Genomic DNA, 20,786 nt, shown 5'->3' with positions numbered 1-20,786 from the left:
TAGGATGATTCTAAGCCGAAATATCAAGGCGATCCTACTACTGTGACCCTTTAGAAGATTCAGTGTGAAAATATAGAGCGGATTGGGCGACTGGAATTTAAAATGGAGCGTACCTGGTGACAATAGCTGCGCAGAGAATGACAATGCTCGCGCATATGACAATAAGAGGGCTGGACATTGTAACGGCGGTATATGCGCGTGCTTGCTAGTTGGTAGCTCTCGGCTTTCACAAAACTCCCTCTTAGCGTCTACCTGCCAGCCAGCCTGCCTACACTACCTATTGTTATGACTCTCTGTTGTATCTGGGTCTTCTCCGCAAATCAGCAATCCATTACACTGGCCACACCCCGACGATTACTGCGCATTGTTTTAAGCTCCGACGCCGAACCCTATTTTTTACCAAGTTATAGGCTTTCCAGGTGCCAAACTTACCCAAAATCCCACCTAGGACCTTCGCTTTAGCTTCTAAACTTATTTACTTGGTGCCTGATAATCTTCTAATCATCCTGGATCCTAGAAGCGTCATCATCATCAATATTATCATCCTGATGACCTCCAGGGCATCTTCCAGTAGCTTCAGAACACTTCAGCGGCTGAATTCTCGGCCTTGAAGCCCAAAAACTGGACAATTAAGGTCACCAAGGTTCTTTTGGCAGCTTCCTGGCTCCTGGATACTAAAGGACACATCCAGATGCTGCCAAACCTGCTGGAAATCCAAGCTAGAACCTTCAGGATTCAAACTAACCAAATCTGGCGCTTACTAATTTAATTCTACTCACCCTAGATCCTTGGAACGTCATCACCATCAGCATCACCATTACCATCACCATCATCATCACCATCACCACCATCATCACCTCTCATCAATAGTCTGCGTCTTCTCATGCCGTTCCACTGCAATCTTCTTGATACTCTCCCATAGAACCGGATAAGGATAAATAGTCCTCATGAAGTCAGTCCGTTCTAGCTTATAAAGCTCACAAACTTCAACAGCAACCACTGTAGCAACCCGTCTTTCATTGGGCATCACCATGGCAATTTCTCCAAAGTGAGCTCCGTCTTCCAGGTGGCAGATTTCAGTCCCTGATATTCCGTAGATGGCAACGGTGCCTGTTGCGATGAAGTACATACAGTCGCCAGGCATATTAGCCCTGACAATCACGTCATTGGTCAGAAACACTTCAGGAACCAGGTGGCTGACGATTCTGGCTAGCAAACCTACTGGTAAGTTATTGAAGAACGCGACGTTCTCTACCAGCTTTCTGCAGGCGTGCATCCGGATCTCCTGCCTCATCTGAGTGGAGAGTGTGCTGAGGATCTCCTGCTCTTGGAAAAACCTCCTCTGGAACCTGAACTCGTAGTAGACTAGGAATCTTCGTTGAGCTAGCTCTGGCAGGTGCTTGTAGCTCATGTATTTTTTTAATTGAGCAACAGCTGCTGCGTACTTTAACTGTGAGCAGTTTCGGGATTTGTATAATCGCATCCCGTGGCAGACTATCCAGCAGAGGACGAGCATGCTGATACTTTGGAGAACAGCGACTACGTATTGATCCTCCGGGGTCTGCATTTCATTGATCAAGACTCCGGATCTTGTTAAAATGGTCACGGTTCGGATTAGAGTCGCCCAGTAAGCTTCATTCCCGGTTTTTTCCCAGAGGAAGTTCTGGTTAATCCAGGATTGTGGAACTGGTTGACGGATTGAGGATAGTGATGTCACGGTGACTGGAATTAGCCAGGTGCTGCAGGCTAACCAGTGGAGAGTTATCATCAGCAAGGGGACGAAACTGAAAAGTCCGAAGTAGATGGCTGAGATGTTGTAAGCTTCTGCTATTTTTATTAGGTAGCGGCGGGCGGAGATTATTCGGAAAATGTGCAGCCAGCTGGCCAGTTCTTTTGAGACTGATGGAGAGGTGCGGGTCAGAAAGAACAGGTCCGTTGGAAAGGAGCCCAGGATGTCGAAGATGCTGGATAGGAAGTAGTTCGAGGCGATTTTTTGGAGGTTTAGTTCCACTTGGCCGGAGGAGTAGAATCTGGAAGAGAGAAGAAAAGGGTTAGTATGTTGGAGATTGGATTAGGAGTAGGATTATGATCAGAATGATGAATTATAGCCAAGATCAAGAACTAGGACCAAGATCAGCAATTAGGTCTGGAACTAAGACCAAATATTAGAGGCAGAACTAGGAATTAGAAGCAAGCAACTAGATTAGTAAGAATTAGGACTAAAATTGGAAGCTAGGAACAAGAATCAGAACCAAAAACTAGAACCAAGTAATTGAATTAGGAACTAGGACCAGAATCATTAATTAGGGTCAGAATCAGGATTTAAGTCCAATTAGTGAAATTCAGGTCAAGATTAGGAGCTAGGATCAGGAACTAGACTAGAAACTAAGATTAGGAATTAGGATCAAGATTAGGATCCGGAACTAGACTAGAAACTAGGACTAGGAACTAGGACCAAGATTAGGACCAGAAACTAAGACCAGGATCATTAATCAGGATCAGAACCAGGATTTAAGTCCAATTAGTGAAATTCAAGTCAAGATTAGGAACTAAGGCCAGGAACTAGACTAGAAACTGGGATTAGGAACTAGGACCAAGATTAGGACCAGAATCTAAGCCCAATGACTTAAATTCAGGTTAAGATCAGGAACTAGGATTAGAAACTAGACTAGGAACTAGAACCAAGATTAGGACCAGGAATTAGACTAGAAACTAGGCTTAGGAACTAGGACTAGGAACGAGAACTAAGATTAGGACAAGGAAATAAAACTAAGAACCAGAACCAAGATTAGGACCCGGAGCTAGACTAGAAACTAGGATTAGGAACTAGAATCAAGATTAGGACTAGGAACTAGAACCAAGGTTATGAAAAATTAGGACTAAAAACTAGAACCAAGATCTAAGCCCAATGACTGATATTCAGATAAGAATCAGGAACTAGACTAATAACTAGGATTAGGAATTGGACTAGAAACCTAGAACCAAGATTAGGACCAGCAACTAAGACCAGAACTATTAATTAGGATCAGGACGAGAATATCTAAGCCCAATTACTAGAATTAGGGTCAAGATCAGCAACTAGGACCAAAGACTACCCTGATAAAAAAAAAAGTATTAAAAAGTATTGGTTTTCTAGTCAATCCAATAATTTTAAATACTTTTTCCGTTGTCTTAATACTTTTTTTTATTCAGGGTAGGATCAGCAACTAGGACCAAGGATTAGGACTAGGAACTAGGACCAGAAAGTAGGAATAGGAACTAGGACTAGGAACTAGAAACTAGGAACTAGGATCAGAATCTTAGGATTAGGAAAAAAAACTTACCCAGTAAAAAAGTTAATAAGAACATCCAAGCAGCAAACACCCAATAAATAGTTCTTAATAAAAGGCCAGGTAGGTTCCAAGCGATGAATATCAAAGACTTTATAAGGAACCAGCAGCAAACTAGCTGTCAGATGGATTATCATCAAAAAATCCCACCACTGACGAAAAATACTAAACGGGTGGATCATCCATATGTTGTTGCTCCTGATTTGCTGGCGCTTTTCCGCCAAGATTGCGCTGTGGTTCCTTAGGTACCGGTGCGCCCGCGGGTTCTTCGTTGAGGCCATCAGGATCTTCCGGAAGGTAAACACCCATTTTTTTAACCTGCTACGGTGAGGATGCGGGAGGACTGATGGAGATAATTCGCAGTCGTGGTTCAGCAGCATGTTGATTACCTTTTGTTTTGCTTTGTTGGGTAAACAGGACAGGATTTTATCAGCTGACTAGGTTAAGATAGATTTTCTAATAGCAAACATCGGTAAGAAGAAAATTATTTTTATTGATCAAAGATAATAGTTTTATTTTTTCTCACAGATGGCGCCACATGATGATTTTTAAAATAATTTTTAAAAATAAAAAAATTGTTTGAATTTTTTATTCTTGTTTTTATTTACAATTTTTAATTAAAAAATTAAGATAATAATATAAATTAATAAATAATAATTAACCAGTAAGGTAGGAAAAATCTTAACTTTCCTTTTTATGGTGAATTTTGCGGAGATGAGCTCTCAAACTCTGCTTCGAATAATAATTTTTTCCACAATCATGACATTGAAACGGTTTTTCCGGGGCGTGGAGTAACCTGTGTTGTTTAAGAGTGCCCCTGTGCCGGAATTTAAGGGGGCAAAATTCGCACTGAAAGGGCTTGACAACGCAATCGGCGTCATGCAGCACCACGTGACTGAGCATCGTGCTCTTGTTACGAAATGTCATCGAACAAACCCAACAGTGCCAAGGTCTTTCCCCGGTGTGGATCATCATGTGTCTTTTCAAGCTGGCTTTTCCGCAGAATTTTCCCAAGCAGATGTTACACTGGGCAGGCTTAATCCCCGTGTGAATGATCAAGTGCTTGTTGAGGTTGCTTTTCCGGAGGAATTTCATGGGACACTGCTCGCATTTGTATCGCTTTTCTCCCGTGTGAGTCATGTGGTGCTCCTTTATGTAGTACTTTGAATATTCTTTGTTGCAGAACTTACATTTGTACATTTCGACACTTTTCTTACCGGATAAATCGTCTTCTGGCTTTTCTTCGCGGACTATTCCGTCGACGACGAAAATTTTCTCGGAATTTTCTTCCTCAGAAAGAGCATCTAAAATAAAAGGTATCTATTAATTTTAATTCCAAATTTTAATAAAACAGAGATATATCAATAACATAAAAAAGTTAATTAAAATCAACATAGAAAATAATAGTTTTAATTTTTAAATTTAAAATTACATCAAAATAAAATATTGTAATTACTAATTATTATATTGAAAAAAGTGTTTAAAGCAAGCAATTTTAAATACAAATAAATTATCAACAGCCACAATTTCAGCTGGCAGTGAATTCCAAATACGTATACCACCCCTAGTGGCAATGGAATTATTGGGCAAGATTCATTGGCAAGATACTTGGAGAGGCACTTTGTAAACAATTGGACAATTCTCAACCAACACACTTGATCAAGATTCTTTATCCAGACTGGCGGCAGACTTGGGACGGTCTTAAGACTGTAAATCCAAGTGTTTTAAAAGTGACTACAAATGGGCATTTAACATAGGAAATTCAAAACACATGGAAGTGTTTTAAAAGTGACTACAATGCTTTAAGATAGAAACAAAACACTTTATGTGTGTTTTGTTAAAACACTTGGATTTACAGTGTTTGCCTAGAATTGGACCATATTCTTGACCCAAAGACAAAATCAAAAAAAAATTTCTCAAATTCTTGGTATGGAAGCTTGATGGAGTTTATCCCGGTATGAGAACTGACTATCGAGATTTACGTAATAGATTTCATATTTTATCGTAGACGCTGTGCTTGTGCTAATCCCATAATAAAATTGAGATGAAATGTATGTGAAACCAAACTATTCGTGATGTGATTGGTCAAATATATCATATGCATGAAAATATATGCAAAGTCTATAGTCAAGGCGCGCGCTTGCGCGCGCAAATTTGAATTCTAGTACTTAATAAAGTTGATTGTATGCAATTAATAGAGTTAATAAATTTTATTTTAAAGTGCCTGTCATTAGAAGTGGTCCAACTTTTCAGATTCCAATGATTTGTACCAACTTTGTCACTTCTACGCCTATATACCCTATAATGGAATCATTTAATTTTTTCTACAACTTAAATAATAATCTAGAGCCATACCATATTCTATTGGTCATATTTACTTTTCCTAAAAACTGCTGAGTCAGGTGCATCAGTGGCTTTTACATTTATGTTACCACTTTATACATACATAATTCTATGAATTATTAATAATTTTATATTTTTTTTTTTTTTCTTTGAATTTCCATTGCATACTATGTACATTTCTACTTGTATGGAACCCTGTTATTGGCAATGCTGTTGGGTTCATTATTTGATAAATAAATAAATAAATAAAAGTATTGCAGTGGTTTTCACTTATAGTCTATTAGTCAACAAGTTTAAAAAATTAATTTAACTTTTGCTACGATAAGTAAAAAGTTGAATTATTGCAGGAAATAGTAAATAGGCCACAGATTTCTGGATAAATTCTGACTACAGTCTGGCTCAAGTCTTGACAAATAATCTTGGTCAAGAATCTGGACCAATTTTTGTACAATTCTTGATGTTAAATCTTTCTAAAGTATCTTAATCCGTGCTGACACAAAGCTTTTACCAAATTGTTACTAAGGATGAATCAAAAATAATTACCACTAATTAAATTTTGCGGTTTTTTGAGTTTTGTTATAATTTTTGAATTGTAGAGGGGGAAATTTACTATATAAAGTGTCTAAAGATAATTTTTTTAAGATCAACGGCTCAAAAGTTAGAAACTTTTAAAAAAACCGCGAAAAACGGTGAATTAAAAAATTGAAATGATTACCATGATTTAGATTGTCAGAAGTCGTTGAATTTAGATTTCCTTCGACTTTTATCTCTTCGAAATCAATAGGGTACTCTTCACGGAGTTCCTTTGGCCCATTTTCCCCATTTTCCTAAAAATAAATAAGAAAAAATTAATAAAATTCAATGTTTGTTGGGATAATGTAAACATAACCTACCTCAAGTTCCCTTTTTTCTATTTTTATAACAAAAGGGTTTGATAAAAAATTATTTACACTCATTATTACTATTATTATTACTTATTAATACCTTAAAAACATTTTTACATTTTAAAATTAAATTATTAATAATAAACTACATTGTAATTAATTATTTTACAAAGTAAACTTTACTGGCGATGATTTTACATACGCGAATTTTGTAAACTAAACAAAAAATTATATTTTATCGATGATCGATAAGGTAGAAAAATAAATTACCGATACTTAATTAAGCTTTCTATTTTTAGCAACAGGTTGCGCTGCAATTCAGTAAAAATTCAAAGCCGAGGTTGTAAAAAAAATATTTTTTTTTTTTAATATTTTTAAATTAAAATTCGTAAGTTTTTGAATATTAAAAACGGAGACAATTACAGATGTTAAAATTATTTCAATATAAAATTTTAGAGGGGGAAATGTCCTGTTAAAAGTGTCTTAAATAATTTTTTGCCCTCCGGGCGGAAAGTGGCAACTTTCGTCCCGCTGCGCTAAACAAAGTTGCCGCTTTCCGCCTTCGCCGGACACAAAAATAGTATACACTCCTCGGGAAGTAAATAAGAAAGCCTCAGATCACATGTTTGTTGACCTCGGCTTCGCCTCGGCCAACAATTACATGTGATCTGAGACATTTCTTACTTTACTTCCCTAGGTGTGTAATATACTATTCTAGGACCCAAGGCTTATTATAACTAACCCGCGAATTAGTAAAAATCTCAACTGTCCTTTTTTGGGTGAGCTTTAAGGTGAGCTCTTAAACTCTTCTTCGAATAATATTTATTTCCACAATCGTGACATTGAAACGGTTTTTCCGGGGCATGGATGTACCTGTGTTGGTTAAGACTGCTTCTAAACCGGAATTTAAGGGGGCAAAAATTACACTGAAAGGGCTTGTAATCATAATCGGCGGTATGAAGCGCCTCGTGGCCAACCAACGTGCTCTTGTCGCGGAATTTCATCGGACAGAGCCGACACTGGAAGGGTCTTTCCCCAGTGTGGATCATCATGTGTCTGTCCAAGGTTGCTTTTCCGCGGAAATTCGACAAGCAGATGTTACACTGGTAGGGCTTTTTCCCCGTGTGAGTGAGCATGTGCTTGGTAAGGTTGCTTTTACGGACGAATTTTGCGGGACACTTTTCGCATTTGTGCCGCTTTTCTCCCGTGTGAGTCCTGTAGTGCTCTTTCATGTAGTATTTCGAGTATTCTTTATTGCAGATCTCACATTTGGATATTGGGTCACTTTTTTTACCGGAAAAATTGTCTCCGGACTTTTCTTCGCAGACTATTCCGTCAACGACGAAAATTTTCTCGGAATTTTCATCTTCAGGATGAAAATCTGGAAAAAAAGGTAATTATTTATTTATTTTTTAAATAATAATTATAATTATTGACATGGTAGAGTTCAATACAAAATACAATAATTAATATTTGAGTTCTCAATAATATTAAAAATATTTAAATAACTTAATCTTAAGAATTTGGACAATAAATGAAGATATTAAATTGCAAGATAAGAATTGCAAATTATAAATTTCGCTGATTTATTTCAGCTTCATTAGGCAAACTAAAAATCAAAAAATAATTTTTAGTTAATAAAAATATTTGATTTATAAAACAAAAATAAATGAAAATAACAATTAGTTCCAATTGGCAAAATAATAGTAAAATTACGGTGTATTAACAGCATTTAAACCGTAAATGTACCGCATATTTACTGTATATCTGCAGCACTATTGCAGTAAAAAACCGGAAAAGAACATCCCTACTTTCTATTACCGGCAAAATACCAAAAATATCCTGCTTTACTACTATTTTTTAATAGCTTAAAATTTTTTTTTATAATATTATAAATTATCACGAATAATTTTTAAGCGGTTGATAAATTAATTTCTCTATTATTATTATTATTATTATCATCATTTTTTTTAGTCCAGACCGGGATTCGAACCCAGATCATTTAGTTGAGCTATCAGAGACACTATCCGCAACTATTTACTCAGTCACCTAATAACACTCACCGAGTAATAAACACAACCGTCGATCTTACGGTAGAAAGCATTATATCTTTAATAATATCAGTATAAACGCGGCAAAATTGCAGTAGTATATCTTTGGTATTTTTACCGTATAAATACGATTTTATTATTGTAAAATTATAGTAATATTATAGTTAATAGATAGATTTTTTACGGTAAAAGTTCTAGAATTTTACGGTAATTTTATCGTATTATTTCTAAACTTTTCAGCAAAAGTACGGTAGAAATGCTGTATAACTATAGTAAAAAAACTGGCCAAAACAACCACAGAAATACCGTATTATTTCAGAATTATAACGGTAAATTTATAGTAAACGCATTAATACCGAAAATTTACGGTATTTCAAAAACCGCGAGGGTTACTCTTATGGTTAGCATCCTCGTCTACACTGAGAGAAAAATATGGTCAATTGAACTAGGAAAATCTAGTTAAATAGCATCACCACTATTTAATTGCAGTTCTTGTACCTAACATTATTTATTATATTGAACCCCAATAGATAGTTACTTGAACTATTTTCAGTTAAATATCAGCTTAATAGCCATCTTGATTAACTTTAACTTTGAAAACAGAAAAAATAATTCGGATAGCTCGGACCGAGAATCGAACTCGGATCTTTTGGTTACGCACCAAGGGCTCGGACAGTTTAGCTATCTGAGCCGTCGTCCGTAAACACCTTTCAGTCACCAAATAACTTTTTGTTTAGCACGATAACAAAAACATATTTATTAAAATATAGTCAATATAACTATTTATCAATAGTTACTTAAACTAATGCATAGTTTGAGTAACTACTAAAAAAAAGTTCAGAAAACTATATTTTCATAATTGTAATGTTATAATTCAGTTAACTATGCACTTTTTTCTCAGTGTAGTTTTTACTAAGTCAATAGATGTAATAGAATAAAACAGTATCTTCACAATAATTAATAATTGTTAATTATTTATAGGAATAATACAATAAATAAACGTGTAAATAATTGGCAAATCGTTTCAAATACAATTTATTAATATGGGTGAAAATTCTATACGTGTTAACAACTCAATATCTAAATAAAGACTGGCTGCTTACAAGTATACAGTAATACAATAATCCCTATTGGTATTTATGAGAAATTAATATAAGTATGCATGATTGCTACAGTGATCCAGGTTATTATTGGAATTATATAATTTATTAAATGCATCCATTTAATAAATATTACAATATTAAATAAATATTAAATATTAATAAATATTGCATCCATTTAATATTTATATAATTTATTAAATGCATCCAGAGGTGGCAATAGTTAGTGTTGGCTTTTGTGAGATGAAAGGGTGTTGTAAAAAATTTATGATAACTTGGAAACGATTAGATAGATGAAAATTATCTTAATACAAAGTTGTAGGGTGGAAAATTTTCTAATGATTTTTTTTTAAAAGATTTTTTTAGGACCAACCGTTTGAAAATTAGAGAAATTTAAAAACCCGGGAAAAACCGCGAATTAATTAATTAAAAGGATTACCATGATTGAAATCGTCAGAAGTCGTCGTATTTTGACCTTCTTCGACTTTTATTTCTTCAAGATCAATAGGGTACTCTTCACAGAGTTCCTCTGGCCCATTTTCCCCGTTTTCCTGGAAATAAATAAGATAAAATTAATAAAATTCATTGTTTGTTGAAATAATGTAAACATAACCTACCTCAGGTTCCCTTTTTTCTATTTTTATAACAAAAGGGTTTGATACAAAATTATTTACACTCATTATTATTACTTATTAAAACCTTAAGAACATTTATAAATTATTAAATTAAATTATTAACAACAAATTACATTTTAAATAATTGTTTTACAAACATAAACATATACTTGCGATTATTTTAATTAAATGGCTTGTATAAAACAAAAAAATTAAATTTTACCGATTATTGATAAAGTAGGAAAATAATCTACTGATCCTTAATTAAGCTTTGTATTTTAAAAAACAGGTGGCGCTGCAAACCATTAAAAATTCAAAGCCGAGGTAAAAAATATTTTTTTTTGTAAAAAAAAATATTTTTAAATTAAAATTCGCGGGTTTTTAAGTTTTATTGAATTTTTGCCAATAACTCGGAAATAATTAGAGATAAGTGAAAATTATCTCAGTACAAAATTGTAGAGGGAGAAATTTTCTATTAAAAATATTTAAAAAAATTTTTTTACAAGCTTTTAAGAAACCGCGAATTAAAAAATTTATTAATTAATTTATAATTATATATTTCTTAAAAAAGAATAAATATATATCACTTTTCAAGTGTCAGCATAATTGATAATTATAAATTTTAATCAATGAAATTCCCGAAAGATCACAATCAATTATTACGCTTAATAAATAAAATAATAAATAACAAAATAAAAATATTATGAATTATTGAATGAAAGATACTTTATTTATTAATTTATAAAAAATTTCTATTGTTTTTATGAAGTAATAGTAAATAAATGAATAAAAAAAAAAAAAATTAGTTAATTTAACGCCCAAACAAGGTGTTAGCGAGGACTAAGCTAATCACTGAATTCCGCGATTTAGATAAAACTGAGTCAATTGTAAATAAGATAGTAAATCCTTAATATGCCTACTGTTATTATTGTTGCTGTTGTTGTTGTTAATTACTCCCGCGATTAAATCAACTACAAATATGGACTTTCTCCGGTTGTTTATAAGTCCACTACTAATCGGCCAGCCGCTCAGTTATTGCTTTTAGTCACACCAGGACATACCTGCTCTATGGGGTGAGTTATTTTATTTTATTTTATTTTTTTTTTTTTCAATAAAAAATAACAATTTAAAAATTTTTTTAATGAAAATTTTGAATTTAAATTATCTTAGTACAAATTTGTAGAGGATAACAATTTCCTATCAATAATATTCAAATTTTTTTTTTTTTTAATTAATAATTTAAAAGTTACAAGCTTTAAAAAAAAAACCGCGAAGTTAATTCCGCAGTTTTTTTGTATTATTCAATGATAACTTGATAAAAATTAGAGATAGGTTAAAATTATCTCAGTAAAAATTTATAGACTAGGTAAAATTTTCTATCAAAAATATTTAAAAAATTTTTTAACTTACACAGTAACAGATTTTGCGTCAAAAAGTTTTGTGTTAAAAATTTTTATGTTAAATATTTAACATTTTTTTGTATTGATTTAACAGAATAAGTGTTAAATTTACGGATAAAAGTGTTAAATAATTAACACAAAAATTTTTAACGCTTAATTCAAAAGTTTTTTGACGCAAAATTTTTTACAGTGTACCACGTTTTGCAGAAATCGAGTTTTTATCAGATATAACACGTTTTAAGGTCACATGAAGCTTTTGTGATTACCCCCGCGATATTGTCACTACACGGAAAAAAAAATTAATTTGAATCAAGTAAATAATTTTGAAGAACTTGATCTTCTTGATTTGAGTAAAAAAATTCTTAAACTAAGAAATTTTTCTTGATTTAAGAATTTTTCATCTTGATTCAAGACAATGAAACTCTTCAAAATTATTTTCTTGGTTCAAGAATTTTTCTCTTAATTCAAGTTAATTTTTTTTTCAGTGTATGTCTGTACACTGATAAATGTTTTATGTTTTATGTTTATTATTGCTTATTTTCGCTTGCAATAGAGGTTACATAGAGTAAATACTTATAATTATATAAATTAACATTAAATCTTATCATGTAGCTTAATTTAAGTTTAAATTTAGTTTATTACATTTTATTAATTTAGTTTTAGTTTGGATCCTCTTAAATTACAAAATTTAACTATGAATTGATATAGTATTTTAAGTTGCTTTGGTTTGTGAAAGTTGAGTATTTCGTTTAGATTTATTAAATTGTCTTTGATTGCTCCAATCCAATACTGCTGAGGAAGACTTTTCTTATGTTTATTAAAGTAGGACATGAAAACAAAAAATGAGATAATGTATCTTTTTCCCCAGTCGCGCAGACTGGGCAGTTGTTAAACGGAAAGAATTCATTTACATTACCATTTACTATTATCTTGAAACCAAAATTATTTGCCGTACGCATCTGTACACTGATAAATAAATTAACTTGACTCAAGAGCCAAAATTTTGAACCAAGAATACAATTTTGAAGAAAATGATTTCCGTGAGTCTAAAAGAATAAATTCTTGAGTCAAAAAATTATTCTTGATTTAAGTTAATTTTTCTTGTCTCAAAAATTTATTCTCTTGATTCAAGCAAATCATTTTCTTCAAAATGGTATTCTTGGTTCAAGATTTTGACTTTTCAAGATTATTTTTCTAGAATATATTTTCTTGTCTCAATAATCGATCAAATTAATCGAATTATTTTTTGTTTAATTCAAGTGAACCTATTTGTTTGTTAATCCATCAAAATTAATCCCAATATTTTATTATCATTTTTTTTTGTCAAAAAGCCAAAATTTATTTTAAACAATTCTTGAACCAAGAAATTTTTTTCTGGACAAAAAAATTTTTATTTTCTCAGATTTGGAGTGATAAATTTTGAAAAATTTCTAAAAAACTAAGAAAAAATTTTTTTATTAAAATCTGCTATAAATGCCACCAATCGCGTAAAAATCGGTTCATTCATTCAAAAGTTACAAGCTTATAAAAAACCGCGAATTAGAAAAAATGAATTGTCGCTCTAATTTAAGCAATCTATGCGGAATTCCTGGCCGATAATCACGAGGTATGTCTTTTAGTTTGTCAATGTCGCATACTTTAAGTTTTTTTTCAGTAGCTTATAATGTCTAGAGCAATACAATTGTTAAACAGAATCCTTGTACGCGAATTATATTCACGAGAGTAAAAACTTTTCCTTTCACCTTAAACTTTATTTCAATTACCGGTCTACATAAATTACTATTACAATTTACAGAAACTTTTATTTCACTTACAGATACTTTGGTTAAGTCAATTATAAAATGCGAGCGTCTATTTCAATAACTGCCTTCTTGTGGATTAATAATGTATGCGGTCTACAAGTACCTCCGGCTACTTCCACAGGTAAGTACAAATTTTTAATTGTATAGATTACTACCTAGTCTAGGATTAAATTTGCATGCGTGATTGTTCCATTTAAGGAGAAATTTTTTCAATAATTGTAATTATTTTCTTTCATATATAATAAAAAATTTATTAAAATTTTTTTTTGATAATAACTTTGATATTAATGAACGTGAAATTGAATTACCAGCACTTTTTTTTTTTTTTTTTTATTAAAAATATCATTAATTAAGAAATAACCTTGTATCTTGTCAACTATTTACATTTTTAAAGATATAAGCTCATCCTGATGTTATATTCATTGAGACCTTTCATTTGAGTACCCACATCATTTTTTCATATATTTTATATATTTATATATATTATATATATGTATATATAAAAAATATATCAAAAATGCATGTGGGTACTCAAATGAAAGCTCTTGATGAGTGTAACATCAAAATGAGCTTATATTTTCAAAAATATCATTATTTAAGAAATGACCTTGTATCTTGTCAACTATTGACATTTTTAAAGATATAAACTCATCTTAATGTTACACTCATCAAGACCTTTCATTTGAGTACCCACATCAATTTTTCAGATATTTCATATATTTATATATATTATATATATGTATATATAAAAAATATATGAAAAATTGATGTGGGTACTCAAATGAAAGCTCTCGATGAGTGTAACATCAGGATGAGCTTATAACTTTAAAAATGTCAATATTTAAGAAAGTACAGTGCAATTTAACAAAAGTCACTATATAATAAAGCAAAATTTCATTTATTTATAATCGAGGTTGCTAGTTGAAAAATAGTCTTGATGAAAAAAAAAAAAAAAAACGTATTTAAGCAGATCACCGCCTTGATTTCAATCTAAGAATAAACTTTCATCTGTTAATGGATTGGTATGAAGAAAAGATAAACAAAAAAAAGTGGCAAAAGTCGGCCAACCCTCGGGGAATAACGAATTTAAATGATTATTCGGCTTTATGAATATAATACGAAAACTAATCAGTCAATGATAAACTTTAGACACGACTATTAATGTCAGACGGTTAATTTTGAAAGCCGGAAATAATAACCAGTGATAATGAATCATAAATAAATAAAGAATAAAGACGCGCTGTATGATTGATGCAGTTATAAAAGACCCAATTTTTTAATAGTTAACTTTTAACACTTGGGATAGAAAGAAATTTATCGTATTTTGTACTTACAATAACTACTTTCACGCTTCGACTATTATTCTCCAGTACTATCAGTTCTTTAAAAAAATTTTTTTTTATTTTTTTATCTAAAAATTTATTAAAAAAAAAAAAAATAATTAAAATTTTTTTGATAATTTTTTATGAATAAAAATTTTTTTTTTTCCAGATCAGGAAAATGTCGGGAACTCCTGGAGCTACCTGAACTTCGTATCACTGATCCAGAATTATTTAAACCCCTCTACAAACCCTCTGATTAATTCTAAAGTCCAGTTCATCCATACGCCTCCGAGTTTTCCGGTCTATAATTTAAATTACAATTTTAATCCCGACGTTAACAGTCTTGTTAAGATAAATAATAATGATAATAATAAGAGGCCATGGACCTGCGACAGCTCTCCTTCGATAAAATGTACGCAGGAGTTACCGTACCGTACTATCGATGGTTCGTGTAATAATTTAGAAAATCCTGGATGGGGAATGGCAAACACACGTTACGCACGACTGTTGCCGCCGATTTATTCTGACGGTAAATTTATTCATATTTGTTTTTATTTTTAATTTTATTTGTATTAATGTATATACTTTAATGTATTTAATCTTATTAATCTTATAAATTATCGTTTAGAAACTCGAGAAAATCTTTCAGGAAAAAAAAACAAATTTATACTTTCTCGATAATTTGTCGATTGTTTTTATTTTGTTAAAATTTTCAAGACAATTTTTTCTTTTTTTCTTAATAATATTTTTTTTATTTATTTAAGATCTGGAAAATTTGTGAAAATTTTCCGGAAAAATCGGAAAATTTTTTTTGGATTTTATTTATTTTAAGGAAACTAAAGAAAAATTTCCGGAAAATTCAAGTGTTTAATTAAGAATTTTCCGGAAAATTCAGGAAGTTTTTTTTTTATTTTATTTATTTTAAATGAATTATAAAAAATTTTCCGAAAAATTCTGGAAAATTTTTTCTGGATTTTATTTAACTCTAAGAAACTAAAAAATAATTTTTTGGAAAATTTAAGGGTTAAGTAAAGAATTTTCCGGAAAATTCGGGAAAAATTTTCTTGGATTTTATTTATTTTAAGAAAATTAAAAAGAGTTTTCCGGAAAATTCAAAGTCTTAGTTAATAATTTTGCGGAAAATTCTGGAAAATTTTTTTTGTCTTCTAAATAAACTGAATAAAAAATTTTTTCCGGAAAATTTTGGAAAATTTGTAGGCTTAGTTAAGAATTTTCCGGAAAATTCTGGAAAAATATTTATTTTCTCTGAATTTTATTTTAATTTTGTAATAAAAAGAAAATACTAGTTAAATTTTCCGGAAAATTCTGAAACTTCCCGGAACAAAAATTTATTTTTTAATTCTAAATATACATATATATATTTAAATTTCACTTATTATGTATATAAATCTAAATGATAAAAATTACTAAACAAACAAAATTAATGGTCTAATTAAAGAAAAAAAAAAGTTGATAATTATAATACTGACACAATAAGACCAGAAATTAAATGCAGCATAACAAATTATGTAATTGCGACATTATTACAATTCATAATTTATAAATATTAAAATAAAAAGAAAAAAGGAAATTTAAATAGATTATTTATTTATGTAATTTTTGTAGGAATTTGGCAACCAGCAGTAGCGAAAAGTGGTCGTGATTTGCCTCGCAGCAGATTATTAAGTTACACATTGTTCCCTGAATTGAGGGTGAAGGACCCAAAATGGACTTTAGCGCTGATGCAGTGGGGCCAGATTATTACTCATGATATGGCTGAATTAGTAACTAAGCCAATATTAAGTAAGTTTTATTGTTGATTTTTTAAATTAATTTTAGGTTCTATGGGGAATTTTTAAGTTAAATTAAATTTTTTCGTTAACAAAATTAATTTTTGATCAGGAAATTTTTTAGGTTCTATGGGGAATTTTTAGGTTCAATGGAGAATTTTTAAATTTTATATAAATTTTTCGTCCAAAAAATTAATTTTAGGTCATACAGAATAATTTTAGGTTCTATGGGAAATTTTTAGGTTCAATGGAGAATTTTCAGATTCTAAATAAATTTTTGGTCCAAAAAATTAACTTTAGGTCCGACAGGAAAATATTAGGGTCCTTCGGAATTTTTAGGGTCTATGGGGAATTTTTAGGTCTAATGGCGAATTTTTAGATTTTTTACAAATTTTTTATCTTAAAAGTTAATTTTAAGTCTAACCTAAAGTGTTAGGTTCCATAAAAAATTTTTAGGTTCAATGGGGAATTTTTAGGTCTCATGAGAATTTTCTAATTTTGTATAAATTGTTCGTTCAAAATGTTAATTTTAGGTCTAACTCAAAATTTTTAGGTTCTATAGGAATTTTTTAGCTTCTATGGGGAATTTTTAGGTTCTACAGAGAATTTCCAGATTTTATATTAATTTTTCGTCAAAAAAATTAACTTTAGGTTCTATAGAAAATTTTAAGGTTCTATGGGGAATTTTCAAATTTGATATAATTTTTTCGCCCAAAAAATTAACTTCAGGTTCAACCTAAAATTTTTAAGTTCTATAAAAAAATTAAAAAATCTTACAGAAATGCCATCAGTCGAATGTTGTACCAACGACGACAAACTAGTGACTCAGAACCTAGAAGACCCATCATGTTTCCCAATAATAGTTGGACCTAATGACCCAAACTACCCGCCAACAACCCAATGCCTGACATTTACCCGCTCAGCGCCGGATTTCGAGCTTCCAAACAGTTGTTTCGGCCACCAGAAGCCAGCTGACCAGGTGACCCAGGTGACCCAGTTCCTGGATCTGTCTCTGGTATACGGATCGTCGGACAGCCAGGCGGCGAAATTGCGCAAGTTTCAAGGGGGCAAGCTAAGGTCCCAGGTCAGGAGACAAAGAGAATGGCTGCCGTCGGGAAACGCCTCGGAGGAATGTGTCATTGAGAGACCAAGTGACATTTGCTACGAAGCTGGTAAGTCCTCGAGGTATATTAACTTTCTCGAGGTGATCCCAATAATAAGACATAAATTTACAGGTGACAACCGCGTTAACCAGAATCCTCAGCTCACGGTTCTACAAGTGCTTTTACTCCGCGAGCACAATAGAATAGCGACTAATCTTGCCAAGATTAATCCTCACTGGAGTGACGAGACTATTTATCAAGAGGCTAGAAGGATTGCTATTGCTGAATATCAACAGATTTCGTATTATGAGTGGCTGCCGCCGATGATTGGTGAGAAAATTTTAATTCGCATTTTCCCGCGCTTTTTTTGGAGGCTTGTAACTCTTGAACGGTTGGTCTTAGAAAAAAATTTTTTAAACAAAATTTTTAGAAAATTTTCCCCTCTATAACTTTGTACTGAGATAATTTTCTCCTATCTCTAACCGTTTCCGAGTTATCAGCAAAAATTGTGAAAAACTAAAAAAAAAACCGCAAAATTCTATTCGCATTTTCCCGCGCTTTTTTTGGAGCCTTATAACTCTTGAACAGATGGTCCTAGAAAAATTTTTTTCAGACAAGTTAGTTAGTAAATTTTCTCTTCTACAATTTTGTACTGAAATAATTTTATTATATCTCTAACCGTTTCCGAGTTATCGGTAAAAATACTTTCCACAGTAAAAAATTCATAAATTCCGCGATAAAATAATTGAAAAAATTAAATTTAATATTTAATTACAGGGCTAGAGAATGCATTGAAGTATAAAATAATTTATGATATCCCCGACGACCAGTATGTAAACGATTACAATCCAAATATTGACCCAACTGTATTAAACGAACATTCTAATGGTGCTTATCGAGTCTTTCACTCGCTCATTGCCGGTTATTTAAAGTAAGTTTGACAAATAATTTATAATTATGCAATAGTCAAGTTTGTTATCAGTAATACATAATATTTAAATGTGTTAATGTTGTGTCTGATTTACCAGACTGGTCCAGGAGAATAGGTCAACGAAAGGACTCATTAGGATAAGCGACTGGTTTTTCCGACCGGGTATTATCGAACAGGGAGATAATATGGACGACTTGACACGTGGACTTTCGGACCAGCCTGAGCAGGCTAGAGATGAATATTATGATCATGAAGTAAGTTGATATTCAATATTTTCTAATTAAAAGTGATATTCTATCTTTGACTATAAACAATTGGGTCATTTTTTGACAATTGGGTCATTTATTGGCTATATTTAAGACAATTTGGTCAATTTGGGTGCAAATTTAAGACAATTGGGGAATCTTAAGCTCATAATTAAGACAATTGGGCACTAATGATCATATTTTTGGACAATTGGGCTATATTTGGGTCATATTGAAGACAATTGGACTATATTTAGGCCATATTTAAGACAATTGAGCCATATTTAGGTAATATTTATTACAATTGGGCCATATTCAGGTCATGTTCATGACAATTGGATACTAAAAATCATATTTTTGGACAATTGGGCTATATTTAGCTCATATTGAAAACAATGAGACAATATTTGGGCCATATTTAAGACAATTTGGTCATGTTTGGTGCAAATTTAAGACAATTGGGGAATCTCAAGATCATATTTAAGACAATTGGGCACTAAAGATAAGATTTTTTGACAATCGGGCCATATTTTGGTCATATTTAAGACAATTGGACAATCTTTAGGTCATATTAAGGACAATTGGGCCACGTATCCTTCAAATTTAGGACAATTTGGTCATATATAATGCAAATTTAAAAGAATTTTGCGATAATTGTGACAATTGGGCCATGTTTAAGTCATATTTAAGACAATAGTGCCCTTTTTGGGGTATAATTGGATCAGTTTGGCAATCATTAGGTCATATTTAAGGCAATTGGACCACTTTGAGATCAATTTTAGAACAATTGGACTACTATTGAGTCACATTTATGACAATTGGACAATTTTTTAGGTATAATTAAGACAGATTGGCCATCTTAAGGTCAATTTTGGGATATTTGGGAGATTTGTGGGTCTAATTTTTGACAATTGGGTGCTGAATATGACATTTCATGATAATTTGGTCATATTTAAGTCAAATTTTTAACAATTTGGCCATATTTAAATTATGGTTAAGACAATTGAACCTAAATTTTAAATCTTTCAGATAACCTTGTACCTCTTTCGTGGCCGAGACCGTTTTGGCGGTGACTTGCGCTCGATCGACATCCAGAGGGCGCGAGACCACGGCTTAGCAACTTACAACGACTACCGCGAGTTCTGTGGGCTCCGTCGCGCAAAATCTTGGTCAGATTTCCAAGACTTCATCAGCCCGGAGAATGTTAAGAAACTTTCAGAATTATACGAGCACCCAGATGACGTTGACTTTGCAGTAGGTGGGGGCTTAGAAGTGAATGATAATAACGCTCTCGCTGGTCCTACCTTCCTCTGCGTGCTTATCGAGCAGTTTTACCGCACCCGCGTGGGCGACCGGTTCTGGTTCGAGTCCCCGGACCCGGTGGTTGCTTTCACTCGAGGTAATGTTTTTTTTTATAAAAATAGTTTCCTATTTTTTAGCAATCTAATTTAATCGGTGAAATTTTCCAGAGCAATTGAGGGAAATCCGCAAAGCTACTTTGGCGAGGTTTATGTGCGACAACACCAACAGCATTAAGACTATTCAAAAGCGTGCCTTTGAAATTCCATCGAAAAAGAATTCACTTGTATCTTGTGATTCTATTCCTGGAATTGATTTTAATTTATGGAGAGATTATGCTCCCCAAGTAGCTAATCAGCAACAGCACCTCGGAATTCTTTATAAGAAATGATAATATTATTAGTCCTAATTCATAATTAATAATTGTAATTGTAATTTTTAATAAATTAATTTAACTTTTGAAAAAATCTAATTTGTAATTTTTTTGATCGAATTTATAATAATTTGGCCATTTTTAGGTCATATTTCAGACAATTGGACCACATTTAGGTCATTTTTCAGACAATTGGGCCA

At 32.0% G+C, this 20,786-nt stretch overlaps 3 protein-coding genes across 3 annotated transcripts; 1 reads left to right on the top strand and 2 right to left on the bottom strand.

Annotated features, from left to right (window-relative positions):
* Window positions 1-583: 583 nt before the first annotated feature.
* On the bottom strand, window positions 584-3,709 carry LOC123270808 (potassium/sodium hyperpolarization-activated cyclic nucleotide-gated channel 1-like). The gene is made up of 2 exons (XM_044736958.1): window positions 3,324-3,709; window positions 584-2,072 (listed from the first exon to the last, which is right to left on the bottom strand). The coding sequence occupies exons 1-2, from the start codon at window positions 3,707-3,709 to the stop codon at window positions 854-856; spliced, it is 1,605 nt and encodes a 534-aa protein (XP_044592893.1). The 3' UTR covers window positions 584-853.
* Window positions 3,710-3,975: 266 nt separating this feature from the next.
* On the bottom strand, window positions 3,976-10,373 carry LOC123270806 (zinc finger protein 816-like). The gene is made up of 6 exons (XM_044736955.1): window positions 10,325-10,373; window positions 10,147-10,258; window positions 7,321-7,937; window positions 6,566-6,601; window positions 6,388-6,499; window positions 3,976-4,633 (listed from the first exon to the last, which is right to left on the bottom strand). Exons 3-6 carry the CDS (start codon window positions 7,786-7,788, stop codon window positions 4,011-4,013), a joined length of 1,239 nt encoding a protein of 412 aa, XP_044592890.1. The 5' UTR covers window positions 7,789-7,937; window positions 10,147-10,258; window positions 10,325-10,373; the 3' UTR covers window positions 3,976-4,010.
* Window positions 10,374-11,236: 863 nt separating this feature from the next.
* LOC123270456 (peroxidase-like) lies at window positions 11,237-20,678 on the top strand. Its single transcript, XM_044736520.1, has 10 exons — window positions 11,237-11,394; window positions 13,538-13,644; window positions 15,015-15,374; window positions 16,472-16,648; window positions 17,415-17,807; window positions 17,871-18,068; window positions 18,516-18,669; window positions 18,767-18,923; window positions 19,944-20,313; window positions 20,384-20,678. The coding sequence occupies exons 2-10, from the start codon at window positions 13,563-13,565 to the stop codon at window positions 20,602-20,604; spliced, it is 2,112 nt and encodes a 703-aa protein (XP_044592455.1). The 5' UTR covers window positions 11,237-11,394; window positions 13,538-13,562; the 3' UTR covers window positions 20,605-20,678.
* The last annotated feature ends 108 nt before the right edge of the window (window positions 20,679-20,786 follow it).

Source organism: Cotesia glomerata, linkage group LG8, assembly GCF_020080835.1.
Source record: "Cotesia glomerata isolate CgM1 linkage group LG8, MPM_Cglom_v2.3, whole genome shotgun sequence".
NCBI lineage: Eukaryota > Metazoa > Arthropoda > Insecta > Hymenoptera > Braconidae > Cotesia > Cotesia glomerata.
This window is presented reverse-complemented; position numbering and strand designations above follow the sequence as displayed.